This window comes from Carex rostrata, chromosome 11 (assembly GCF_964058835.1).
Source record: "Carex rostrata chromosome 11, lpCarRost1.2, whole genome shotgun sequence".
Taxonomy (NCBI): domain Eukaryota; kingdom Viridiplantae; phylum Streptophyta; class Magnoliopsida; order Poales; family Cyperaceae; genus Carex; species Carex rostrata.
The window spans coordinates 13,225,931-13,240,314 of NC_135928.1; the positions used below are offsets into that span (position 1 = coordinate 13,225,931).

The 14,384-nt window shown below is 32.5% G+C and overlaps 1 protein-coding gene across 1 annotated transcript; it reads left to right on the forward strand.

Annotated features, from left to right (window-relative positions):
- The first annotated feature begins 2,429 nt into the window (after positions 1-2,429).
- On the forward strand, positions 2,430-6,586 carry LOC144561745 (subtilisin-like protease SBT3.7). Its single transcript, XM_078310835.1, has 11 exons — positions 2,430-2,616; positions 2,698-2,789; positions 3,011-3,108; positions 3,343-3,501; positions 3,616-3,846; positions 4,255-4,637; positions 4,737-4,807; positions 4,932-5,186; positions 5,276-5,393; positions 5,496-5,667; positions 5,934-6,586. The coding sequence occupies exons 1-11, from the start codon at positions 2,476-2,478 to the stop codon at positions 6,476-6,478; spliced, it is 2,265 nt and encodes a 754-aa protein (XP_078166961.1). The 5' UTR covers positions 2,430-2,475; the 3' UTR covers positions 6,479-6,586.
- The last annotated feature ends 7,798 nt before the right edge of the window (positions 6,587-14,384 follow it).

Genomic DNA, 14,384 nt, shown 5'->3' on the forward strand with positions numbered 1-14,384 from the left:
GACGAAAACCAATCAGAATCACAGATCACAAGTTAAATTGAAGCATGAGAAATCAATTCTAAAAACAGCGGTTTACCTCAATTAACATAAACTAACAAAATATTGCCTTTACGCTACCTCTACATGGAGATCAACAAAAGAAAGGCGGTCACCAGGAAATTTTCCTGAGCGAGAGAGAGCCATCTCCAGTGAATTTAGAATTTTAGATGGATAATCGAGATAATAAAAATACCAATATTTACAGCAAATTAAGAGATGTTGTTCCTATTCTCAAAAAAAAAAAAAAAATTCTCAAAAAAAGAGAGATGTTGTTCCTCTCGTCTCTTGAGCGCAAGGAGAAAAGTCAAAAAAGGTTTTTTTTAATAATGACCTATGTTATGTGAATGTGAAGTAGCGGGAATAAAATAAAAGAGTCAAGTAAAAAAATGAAACTTTTTACTGCTTTAACTTTACTACATCTCATCTGGTGTCGTGAAGTAATTTCTTTTTAAAGAATATACTTGTATTTTTTTTTCAATAAAATTATGAAAGTATACTTACGTTTTAAAAAAATTAAAAAAATTATCTATTCGTGAAATTTTTGTCCAAAATATATTTCTATTTAATGTTTTCCTCATAATAATTATAAAAATATACTTAATATTCAAAATAATAAAATAATTATGTTTCATCCAAATTGTTTGTTCTGATTATATACGCTCCTGATCTTGTTTGAAGTAAAAATTTCATACAACAGTACTTGATCAACTGCCAAACGCAAGGCAATTAATTAATTAAGGAAAGAAGGCTGCTGGGATTAATTCAAGTTTAAGGAATATATATATGTTGGTATGATTTTTTTTTTTTAAGGTTAGTGGCAAATTGCCGACTCGTATACTATTTAAATTAAATGTAATTTTCCAAAAAGAAAACAATTTGTGGATCAAAGCTGGGTTTGTGAGTTGTGGAAGGAGAACTCTCCAACTTGTCTACTATTTATTATTGGATAGAATTGAACCTGATTGACCATGTCTTTCTGTTCTGATCCAGACGAATGCGACTTTGTCCCACAATGACTGATTTCTTTTACTAATTCCTATTTCCTACTACTAAACATATCATGAGAAACAGTCCTTATTTTGCCTTATTAAAACAAAGGGGGCTAATTTTATTAATATAATATATATCCCAGTAAAACATTATATTCTATTGGGGTGCTGCCTATATTCAAAGCAATATTTCTATTATGAATAGGTGAATGAAACTTTTTGTCAATTTATATCCAATTTTCTACTATACTCTTTCTTTCTATTACATGGTCTCAAATTAAGGAGTATATTATCTAACATAATTATGATAAATTAGTATTATTTTGTGGACAAATCATCTAACTATTTAATATTCACAAATTTTTTTGTCTTTGCCACTAGACCAAAGACTAATTCTCGCTTACAAAATGTATTTAGAGGAGAAAATGCTAGTTTGTAAAATATAAATTCTATAAGAAATTATTTATGTTCATAAATATTTGAATACAAATAAATATATTTTTCTAAACATTAAATACATATATAATGTACCTAATACGACTGACGGCACAATTCAAAGAAAAATAAACCAATAACTGCATTATATTAAAAGTTATATGGTACCTTAAACACATTAACATGTATTTATAGAATTAAGAGAGAGAAGCATGACACAAGAGTCATGCAATCAAAAAATGAAGAGAGAAATTGAGTTACACAAAAAGAAAAATAGAGATGATGTAATATTATTAAAATTCTTAAATATTGCTCCCATGACTCCGTATGGGTTCGAAGTCCGGATGAGAACTCTTTTTTAGATATTAAATGTAATTTGAAAAGTTAGACCTGTGTATTTCTATTTAAAAAAAAATCTTAAATGTTGAACTTTATGAATTAGAAATATATATATGCAAAATAAATAATGTGAACATTAGTCAAATCCGACTTGATGCAGTCATAAATTCACTCTTCTGGCTTAATTAAGGTAGTTAGGTAGCAAGTGATTACTTGGTCAATCTTCAGGTTTAGAATATGTAATTACATCTAAAAGGTTTCTAGAAAAATAAAATTGATCTATTAAAAGGGCTGACTGCTTCCAAGAGGTCGGAATGTCAATACTGTGTTACACAAGATTATATCAAGAATAGTTTTTCGGAAAAAAAAAGAAGAAGATAAAAGATTACTAATATCATATACATTGGAAAAAAAAATATCAAATCTATCATTTTGTGCTCTTACATTAGATGTGATTTGATGATCATTTATTCTGTTTCTTTTTATCAATTAAAATGTGATTTCTAACTTGTTAACTTGAGTTTATTGATAGCCTAAATGAACTCCAAAAATATGAGAATACATTCCAAGTGTAATGTTTTGCTAAGTCAAAAAAGGAAACAAAAGAAAAGAAAGAAAGGTGTTTGTCACGCACACACTTTGACTTGGCCATCTCCAAGTATTAGGTATATATATGGGGAGCAAATACAAACATATATCTGCATCAAACACAGCAAAAATGAATTTCAAGCCTTCCTCTTCCATCGTTCTTGCACTCATTTTCTGCATTCAAATTTTCCAATTAACGGTGCATGGAGTAGATGCATCAAGCAAAGTAAGTACTGCATGCGTCAATTAAAATGACACACACATATATATTGAATTTCTTGCTCCTAAAACTTCTTGTTAATTTCAGCTCTATATTGTGTACCTGGGAGAGAAAAGGCACAATGACCCGGAACTTGTAACAGCTTCGCACCATGAGAAACTAACCCCTCTCTTTGAAAGGTTTTTTTTTTTTTTTTTCATTATAAGCTTTATTCTTTCTTTCAAATTAGGTGACTATTGATAAAATCCACTTAATTTTAGAAGTTAAAAACCAACTCTCCCCTTTCTAAATTACACCAAGTGGCTTATACATCTTGAAGTTATTTACATGTGCATACAACTAAGATGTAGTACAATAAAGTGTTCTGATTAAATGTATTGTGTTTATATATATGAAACAGTAAGGAGGAAGCAGTGAGTTCAATTGTGTACAGCTATAAGCATGGTTTCTCGGGTTTTGCCGCAATGCTTAACGAGTCTCAAGCACAAATTCTTTCAGGTTCATTGAATGCATCTGTTTTTTTTTTTTTTTTTTTTTGCATCACAAATTAACAAGTTCATTGCAACATGTGTGCAGTTACAGTTAGTTAGCTATGTGTAATTATTGTCAGAAATGAAAGTTTATATCTTTGTATTTTCCTTACGTATCTTGTGATATATTTTGTGATTTTAAATTGAGACATAACAATAGTAAATTTGTGTGTTTTTTTTAATTTACTATCACTGTCAACAGATATGCCAGATGTAATTAGTGTGACACCTAATCGCAAGTTCGCAGCACACACGACACGCAGCTGGGACTTTCTTGGGTTTGACAATAATTCCCAGTTTAATACACTACTCCAGAAGGGAAATTACGGAGAAGATATAATTATTGGAATCATAGACTCAGGTTTGATTTTACTAGAATCTTGATTAGTCTGATGTTCTCACAAAATATCCAAAAGTATTTTAAATTATTCCTTGAAAAATGTTTTCCTCATGTGACTCTTTTGAACTTAACCAGGTATATGGCCGGAATCAAAAAGTTTTGACCCCACCGGGTTTGGACCCGCACCAAAACGGTGGAGAGGCAAATGTCAAACTGGGGACTCATTTGGTACCAGCAACTGCAGCAATAAAATCATTGGTGCGCGTTGGTATGCCAGTGATGTTTCTTCCAGTGATCTTGAAGGGGAATACCTGTCACCTAGAGACGACAATGGACACGGGACCCACACTGCCTCCACGGCTGCAGGCAAGGGTTTCTTTTAGATATCAAGATGCACTATGTATTTTCATACTAGTATGTCTTGTCAAGTATAGTACTCAGTCTTAGATTAATTTACTACGACATAATCAGCATCGTCGCTATATTATATACTTTGTAGGCTATTTGATTAACTCAGTTGAATCATGATATAGTCAACCATTTTTTATTAAGGTTTGCTGGTGATTACCAACCAACAATATTTTCATTATTAAACAAAATAAAATTGAAAAGTTGTACAAGCAATACAAATAGAAAAGTCGCCGAGGAAATCAAGATTTATACATCATGAACATATATAGCCAACTAATTTAAATATTATTACCCAAAAAGAAAACGCTTATAAATCAGAAGAAATTTCATTACAAGTGGTTAAATTTTCATTCCTTGTTACAGGTAATGTAGTGTCAAATACGAGCTTCCACAGCTTGGCTGCTGGATCCGTCAGGGGAGGAGCGCCTCGTGCCAGGCTTGCTATATACAAGGTCTGCTGGGGGGGCCAAAGTCAATGCAGTACAGCTGACATTACTGCAGCAGTAGATGATGCAATAAATGATGGTGTTGATGTTATATCTATGTCTATTGGTGGCGCATATGAGAATCCCGGAACATTGCATGCCATTGCAAAAGGAATTAGTGTAGTTTGCTCAGCAGGAAATAACGGGCCAGCACCTCAGAGTGTAGTAAATAACGTTCCATGGGTAATAAGCGTGGCTGCCAGCACAATCGATCGATCTTTTCCAACTGTTATCACACTTGGAAATAGTCAGAGATTGGTGGTATGTAATTAAATATGATGATTTTGGTATATCAGGAAAATTAATATTAGATATATATATTTATATATAGGTGGCTCATTTTATTTTTCTAATTTGCAGGGTCAATCGATCTTCTACGATACTCAACAATCTAAGAACAACAATTTCTCCATGCTTGTTGATGGTGAAAGGTATTCCATACATATGAGATTAGAAAAATGTCTTGCATATATTAGATTTAATTTTACAATGTTCTAATTTTTTTTCAAATAAAAAAAAAATTAAACTCTTTGTGGTCTTCTTTTTCTTTCGCAGTTGTGACAATTCAACATTAACCAAGCTAACAGTAACCGGCAAGATTGTGCTGTGCTATGATCCGACTACAATTCAACAAACTTTACCTCGATCAAACTTTCTTGTAGCAGAACAGAATGTACTAAATGCTGGGGGTAGGGGTCTCATATATGCACAATATACAACAAACTTATTACAACCATTTCCAGGAATTCCTTGTGCTATAGTAGATTTCGAGATTGCGAACAAAATCTCTTCCTACATTTCTTCCATAAGGTACACAAAAAAGAGGGAAATTCTTCATTTCTGAATTTTGCAATAGATTTGGGATTGATCCATCATTTTTTATTTACGTTGAAAATCAGCATTCCACTGGTGAAAATATCTCCGGCATACAATATAGAAGGAAAACAAGTGTTAGCACCTGCAGTGGCAGCATTCTCTTCAAGAGGCCCAAATCCAACATTTCCCGGCATCCTCAAGGCATGTGATCCATAATACAATTGTTTTAAATTGCTGGCACTGTTTAAAACTTTACATACTTTCAGTTTAAGTTCTAACATTTTTTGATATGTATGTGTGCAGCCTGATGTAGCTGCACCTGGAGTGAGCATACTGGCAGCTGTGAATGGAGGTTACCAGTTTAATTCCGGTACGTCCATGGCATGTCCCCATGTGACTGGTGTTGTTGCACTTCTCAAATCTCTGCATCCTCATTGGTCCCCTTCAGCTATCAAATCTGCAATTGTCACAACAGGTTAGTGCAAAATTAGCAGTTGACTTTGTAGAAAACCGAGTAACCGACTCCTTTTCAATTTTCTCCTTTAATTAAATATGAGCCATCTAACCCAGGCCAACAGCACAACACCAGATACATTAATCTTACCAATTTGGAGCACTTTTATTATTTTTCGTGATTCAATAAATCAATGACTACAATTATGAGCCAGCAAATCCATACATTTTTTTATCGAACTTGTTATTAATTAGTAGAGAGACTAACTTATCAATGGTTCTTTTCAGCATCTGTTGTTGATTCATATGGTGTACAAATAGAAGCTGAGGCTACTCCCAGAAAAATCGCAGATCCATTTGACTATGGTGGGGGCCACATCGACCCGAACAAAGCAGCTGATCCTGGTCTAGTCTATGACATAGACCCAAACGATTATACCAAGTTCTTCAACTGCACTCTCGGTCCATCAGATGACTGTGACTCGTACACAGGCCCACTTGACCAACTAAACGTTCCATCAATTGCTGTACCGGATCTTAAGGATATCGTTTCCGTCTGGCGAACTGTTACCAATGTGGGACCCACCAACTCGACTTACAGGGCTTTCGTACATCCTCCCGCTGGAGTCAGTGTATTTGTTGAGCCAAATTTGCTTTCTTTCAACAGCAATAAGAGCGTTGAAAGATTTAAGGTGACTTTTGTGGCGAATCGCAAGGTGCAAGGTGGTTATACGTTTGGAAGCTTGACTTGGTCTGACAACTCGAACCACTCAGTGAGGATTCCAATTGCTGTTCGTACCATCATTCAAGATTTTTATGCAGACACTGCATAATTTAAGGGTTCAGAAGCTTTTGTTAATAATGATTGTAGCTACTTAATTAATTCCATTTATTTTAATTCAATTATGTTCTTTCATATGATTAATGGATGTATAGATTGATTCCTGTAATCAAATAAATGAGATAAATCCTCTTATATTTACCTTTTGAGCTGTCAATTCCGATATACCGCACTGAGTTAAAACATGATTAAAGAGAAGAGAGAAAACTACAACTACATCATTGTCTTCTTCGTCGTTGTCCTCCTCTTCTTCCTTGGAAAAGTGCCTCTCACTGGATTATACCGATATAGTTTCTTTACAGAGTAAAAAATAATAATTCATTTTGGTTTTTCGTTTTGTAATACTATTTTATTATGTAAATTTCTCCCGAGATCACTAAAATGTTTCATTTACAAATTGAAATCAGTCGTGCAAGGGTCGCACAACTTCAACTTGTCCGACGGAAACCACTAAAATTTCAGTTTGTACTTTGTTCCGATTAAAGATTTATGTTAATATCAATTTACATCCAAAAGAACTTAAAGATCTTAAACACTGATATCAGCATTGCCAATATCAATAACTTATGTCTAATCAACAAGCATATAAAAACGTTTAGAAGCATTTGATTTACTCACTGTTCAACGACATAATGTCTGAAGAGAATTTTATTATATATATGCTCTGGCTTGAGTCGGGAATTTTGATGAAGTGGGGCAAAATATTAGAGTTAGACACAATAATATAATTAGTTTAACTAATATATGTATATTCTTATATTTATTTTAACTATAAATATATAATAACAAATTTAGTTAGATTGTAGTTTAAATAAATTGTTTTTGTTACAAACTGTTAGATTCTAACTATATTATTATATAGTTAGGATTTTATCTTTACCATAGGAATTTTTTCTACAAACTGTTACCCTTACCTTTAAGTAAATTAAATAATAAAACTTTTAATCTTTTAAAAAAAGAAAAGAAAAATAATTTCTTCTCTAAAATATATTGTACTGAAGCAAATCTCTTTACTTTTACAATTTTAATTTTTTTTTATCTTGTTTAATATAACAAATATTATATATATTAAGCAACTTTTAGAGTTTTCAATTACTTTTGGACTCATTTTCATATGATTAAATTCTAAAAGCTGTCGGTTTTAAATGTTGGTTTGCGTTAGAATGTTATATTTGTACGGAATGTGAAGTAAAAATCGTCAAACACCAAATCCTTCGTAGAAAAAGTTGTTTAAACTTCACGGTAATTTTCTGTTTTTGTTTTGCCTGTTGAGTGAAAAGTAAGTTAGATTTTACTTGATATTTTATTAATGTTTTAATTTGGACCGTCTGATTGGAACAAAGTACGTAACTATGACACTGCTAGTCTCCCATGCCAGCAAGTCGAAGAGTTAACAAGCCATAATTATATTGGGCTTTGAGATTTATTACGGGCCGCTTTAATCAGGCCTTTTATCGTCCTTCACAAATCCTTTTATCTTCATGCGCATTTGGGTCTTGGGTTCAATTCTGTAATTGTGAAAACAAAAACAAAAATTGTTGGTGCATCAAACATACTAGAAAGCTAAACTTAATACTTTGATGAATTTTTGTTTTCTACATAATTATGGCACAAGTTCTAATCATTTTCATTAAAATGTAGAACATATATACGAGTATGGTTTTCACTATTGTTGGGGACTCAATTTTGTTCTTTAGATTTCATTTATTTATTTTTTGTTAAATATTTGCCACAAAGATTGAATCACTTTAATGCAAGGTTTTAGAAAATTTAATTGACTTATTGTAAATTTTTAAGTTCCAAATGTAAATTAATTTAAAACGTTGTATTAATTAAATCACGTTTAGTGTGACAATTAAAATATCTCGCATTCATTAATGTATAAAAAAAATGCTAATTTTCAAAATGGTAGTTTTCCCGTTCCATCGATTAATAATTCCATAGTAAAATTCTCTCTAATTATTTTGCTATTCTCGTTATAAAAAAAATAAAGATGATATCCAACTATTAATAAATAACGATCAATTATATTAAATTGTAGAGTATGAACTATATATATAATCAAATGTTAACTAAATTGATGTAGGGAAACACCATTCAGGCTAAAAATAAACAAAAAAAGAACTTTTAAGCCCTTATATCTTCATTCTTATATTAAGCATGTAGATGTTTTGATCCGCCAACGAATTTGATTAAAAGATGAAATTTCAAATTGAATATTAACCCTCAGATGATGTTTTGATCCGCCAACGGTTTTGATTAAAAAATGGTAAATTTTAAATTGAATATTAACCCTCAGATCAAATATTTTGATTCTATATATACATCAAATATGCATGCTCCTATTTGATTAACCACAATTAGCTAAATTGTTTAAGAGTTTAAAGGTTAATCCTTGATTTATTTATAAATGAGCAAGCAAAATTTGAAAAAAAAAAAAACAAAACAAAAAGAAAACAGAGTCGAAAACGACTGATCTAGTAAAGCAAATCAGAAAAACTAGTAAAAGAAAAAGATATATGAGTGTTTGCTTATTAAGATATATCTCTCCTAAATAGGAGTGGCAAAAAAATTAAAAGCTCATAGTTCGTGGCTCGTGTTCGCACAGAATATATGCTACAAAGTTTCAGTATAGCAAGCTATACCTTTTAAACCTTTGTTACACTCTGTCAAATCAGATAGCAAGTGCACTATCCTATCGATGAGTATGCTCAGGTATCGATCCACAGGGACGGAAGAAAATGACCGGACTCGTCTTAAAATTACTTGAGATTCTAGAAGTGAGAAAAATTGGTTTGATTTAATCCTAACAATTCTACTGATTTATGACAAGTTTAAAAGACAATAAAAAGAATTAAAGTTGTTTTCAAATGATAAAAAGGCGTTTCCAGGGTTCAGATTTCATTTCTGTTCAGCCCCGAGGCATACGGCCCGTATGGGAATCCATACGGCCCGTAGGGGACCCCGAGTTAATGCTGCAGCTACTGTTTTCTGTGTTGATACTAATGTTTAGGGTTTCTATCGACCAGATCTAGATACCTAACCTCAACTTTCGCATTTTGGCCTAGTACCCGATTACCGGACTCAAATACTTCCCTCTTAGATGCGTTAAACCTCAACTTTCGCATTTTGGCCTAATTTATCTAAGTTACTTGTTGGTTTACTAAAAGTATCCAAGGACTTTCGCCTCAAGGAAAGTTTCACCTTTCGGGTACTCCTTGGTTTCACCCTACTTCATATACTTTATTCGGTTGGATTAAATGTCATAGACTTGGCTCATAACACTTAGATGTGCGCATTCATCTAACGGGATGACTAATCAATTCAAGCAAGCACAAATAAAGCAATCAAAATACTACTCAACAAAGTAAAAACAAAGCATTCAACACAAAATCCAAGTAGCATGCAAACAAAACCAAACTAGAAACTACATCTTAACCCTAGAAACAAAGTAAATTAGCTACTCATGTTCATAAGATAACACAAATAACAGAAAGTAAAAGAGTTCATGACAAAACAGTGGAAAATCTGAAGATCCGTTGCAAACTCGCGTTTTTCACTTCTCTTCCTCTTCTCCTCTCTTGTCTTTTGCTCCAAGAAAGCTTGTCCAAGTTCCAGTGGTGAATCCCCCTTTTTTTGGTGAGGAAATATCTCATTTAATGCCCTGGATCGCGTGTGCAGAGGCTTCCTTTTCGGCCTCCTTGATTTCAGCTGATTTCAGATCCTGCTGGATTTTTCCGATTTAGCACCCTACGGCCCGTAGGGGACCCCATACGGCCCGTAGGGCTGTGTTTTGTCTTGGAGACTATGTGCCTCTGTTGTGGAATCTTCTGTGTGGTTGGGCAGATCCTGTACGGCCCGTAGGGTATGTCATACAGGCCGTATGAAAAATTGTCAGATCCAGTTTTTCGCCCTTTTTCCTGCAAAATACCAAACAAAACATAGCAGTACCACATTTCTTCGAAATATAAGTAAAAAGTCCACATTTATAGGCTTTAAAACACAGGTTTAAGTATAAATTAGGGCTATAAATTAGACATAATAAGGAGATATCAGCTCGATTGTGATTCACACTATCTGATTCGTTCGCTAACAACTCGTTTGACTGAGCTGTTAACGAACTAGCTCGCCACTAGCTCGGTCCAAAATTAACGAGTTCAAGCTAAGATCTAGCTTGCTCGCCAGCTCGCGAGCTACCTTAGTTAGACATTAATTTATGAATTTGTATGAATATGTATGCATTTTATACTGTCTAGCTTGGTCCATCTCGGTTTAGCTCGATTCAAAAAGTTTGTAGACTTTGTTTTCTTCTTAAAAATAAGATCCACCTAGACTCAACTAGCCAACTTGTCAGCTTGCGAGCTAGCTAGCTTGGGCTGACTTATCACGATTTTAAACTGAGGTTTTAACTTGGATACCCTAGATCTAGCTCGCTCGGTTGTAGCTCAGTCAAGAATTAATTAACAAGCTGAACTAGAACCTAGTTCGGACCGAGCTAGCTTGTTGCCACCCCTACTCCTATTCATCTATTTCTACTGAATCTCAATCTCCTCTAGCAGTTTATCAAGCATCTTTGATTGCTCTTTAAAAGTTCTTGTGCAACTCTCTGGCCACATGACAAATATAACAATCAGCTCTCGTAGCTACGTACTTCATCTTTGTTTTATCCAACAGAAAGTTTTAGGTAATATTTGTTTTTAAAAAGTACATGAACATGTTAATTTCTTCTATAAGAATAAAGACCGTTATTTTGTACTTAGTCAGCTGATCTAGTTATAGTTCTCACCAGCCTCTTAAAATCAAATTAATATAACTCTAGAGAAACATCTGAAACTAATATATAGCATGCTGCATATCATGATTTCATGATTTCTATTTGTGCATGTATATATGATCAGCTGTGTGCTCTTTTATCAAACTATAAATAGAATACAATGGAAAATATAAATCATTAATAAATTCACAAAACTTTTAGCTTTATGTCATTTGTATTAGATATAATAACTAAGGATATTAATTGTCTAAAGTACATGCGGATATATATCAAGAAATAGTACATAATTAATGTCAAGAGACAAATTAAGTATGGCTTGGTAATGCGAAAGATATTTGAGTGTTTTGATGTGGAAATATAAATGAAATTAAATATTTTAAATTAAAATGGAGAAAATAAGTAATTAAGAATGTTTCAATTTGTATACTAACAATAATTCCCCTCATGAATAATTAATATCTCACTTTTTAGCAGTTCGATCAGTTTAATACCAAATTTCAAACAGAGTATATATATATATATAGCCACCACGTCATTATTATGTAAAGATTTATTTATAAATTACTACTATATATGTGTCATGAATAAATAATTCTTCTAGTAAAATAATTATTGTGAGATTTCTGGAAATTAATATCTTAAACACTATTTGGGCCCGTTTGCTGAAATTAAGGACCATATTACAGTGAGCACATGCATAATCATTTAAGCACTGTCTACAGTACCTCTCTCTTGTCCTCTTGGCTAGGGGTGTCAATGGTACCTTTTTAGCCGTTTACCCGACCCGTATCGTATTCGATAAGGCGGGTATGGGTAAGGTTTTCTTTTCGTTAGCTTATTGGGTATGGGTATGGGTAAGAATTTTTTTTCGTTAAATAAATGGGTAAGGATATGGGTAATGACTATTTCGTACCCGTTACCCTATAGGGTAATTATAAAATTCAAATATGTATTTAATTCAATTTCCAACCCACTTAAATGTATATTTAATTCAATTTTTAACCCACTTAAATGTTTATTCGTGTTTTTGAATTTTTATTCTTTATAAAAAATAATTTAGTTGGAATTGATTGCACATTTATTTTATTTTTTATTAGAAATGCAATTATATGTGTTAAAATGAATGAGTTTTTGATGTTTAATTTGTAAAATATAATAAAACTAATTATTATACTAGTATTATCCGTTATTCACCCGCTACCGTTTCGTTACCCGATAAGATTAACGGGTAAGGGTAGGGTAGGGTAAGATCAATTTTTAATGGGTATGGGTAGGGTATGGGTAAGGTCAATTTTAATGAGTATGGGTATGAAAATGTCTCCACCCGACCCGTACGATACCCATTGACACCCCTACTCTTGGCTCTTCCTAGTGTGAACGCAGAACGCTTTCTTGACCTTGCTAGCTAGATTACTTACTTACTAATTAAAATGATCAATTATAGTAAACACACTGTTGATAAATGTCATTCAATCCCAGTGTAGTAATATGCGGTTTCTATGCGGTATGCGGAAGGGCACCGCATACCGCATATGCGGATTTCTATGCGGATTTTAAAATAAGAATTCATATATATTTGAAAATTGAAATACATAGTAATACAAATAGGAATAAGAATTTATGAGTACAAATAGAAATACATAGTAATGACAACATGCCAATATTATCAGTAATAGTAAATTAGTAATACAGAGTAATACAAATAGTAATACATTTCCTTGAGAATTACAGTAACCTATTACTGTTATTCTGATTCCAACATCAATGAAGTCCAATGGTTGGGATCTAAATAACAGGTTCAAGGAATAACAGCTGATTTATTATCAGTTTGGTCAGGTAAAAACCAACAAGTTCTGTAACAGTACAAATACATAATAATACATAGTAATACAAATACAAATACAAATAGTTAGAACAAATAACAGGTTCAAGGATTATATGCGGCCTGTTAAAACATATGCGGTCAAAAATATGCGGCCTAATATGCGGCCGCATATGCGGAACCGCATATTAAACCGCATATTGATTTTCTATGCGGTTCGGAACCGCATATTGATTTTCTATGCGGTTCGGAACCGCATACGCATATGCGGCCGCATATGCGCCGCATATTACCTAACTTTATGGCTAAAGATATATAATATATGAATAAAATAATTTTGTACGGAGATATACAAATATTTGCACCCGCACGGTAAGAAATCCCTTAAAAATGCGACTTATTCTAAAGGTTTTGGCGTAAAAGGGGCAGACGTCGTAGCCGATAGAAAGTTGGATTCAATTCTTATGGGCCTCACTTTATGGTTTGAGATTAAATCTCATCACTTTGGGATTCGGATTAGCATAGGAGCAATATTATTGGGCTTTGAGATCCGTGCTAAGTTAAAAAGAATGGTCCAGGTCGATTAATCGTAAAAGATTCTCTTGTGTAGTATTGGAGAGGATGTGAATTCTAGAAAGTTTATTGAACAAAATCATGTGCCGTTTTGTTGTTAGTTGTCGTACGTTGTTTGTTTCTCATGGTGCAAGGAGATGATTTTGTTAAAATAATAAATATTTATGAATATTCTTTTTTTTACAATTTATATATACATTTTTATTATTTTAGTATATTGTTTGAAAATTATTGTCAAATGATATCCATATATATTCTTTTTTATTCTCAAATTTTGAACTTGTTACCATCTAGCTAGTATGTTACTTTACTTCCTAAAGGTTTGAACTTTAAAAGTGGGAAGTCATTAATAACCACTTCTTGAATTTTAAACAATCTAGCTAATAGTTCTTACTTCTTACCAAACATACAAAATAAATGAAAATGACTTAGATTACTTTATTGTAATAAATGCAAATAACATTTGATATTTTATCAAAAATAAGAACACCACAATGAACCAATTTGAAATTTTTAATGAAGATGGCACGGAATTCAGCTTTAGTACTGGATCTTTTGTGATAATGAAGCTAATTATTTTGCCTGTGTAATATTTTGTTTTTATGGACATGCAAATTTTAAATTGAAAAATTATATCATTCTTGTTAATATTTAATTACACAATGAATAATAGATCTATACATATATTTATATTTTACATCAAAAAAATCTAAAGTTATTTAGTTGATA

Bases quoted from the DNA above. Each gene is read 5' to 3' on its own strand.
- LOC144561745 (XM_078310835.1), top strand. From the start codon at position 2,476: ATGGGGAGCAAATACAAACATATATCTGCATCAAACACAGCAAAAATG. The intron at 3,847-4,254 runs GCAAGGGTTTCT...TCCTTGTTACAG, and splicing joins CACTGCCTCCACGGCTGCAG to GTAATGTAGTGTCAAATACG. The intron at 4,808-4,931 runs GTATTCCATACA...TTTCTTTCGCAG, and splicing joins ATGCTTGTTGATGGTGAAAG to TTGTGACAATTCAACATTAA.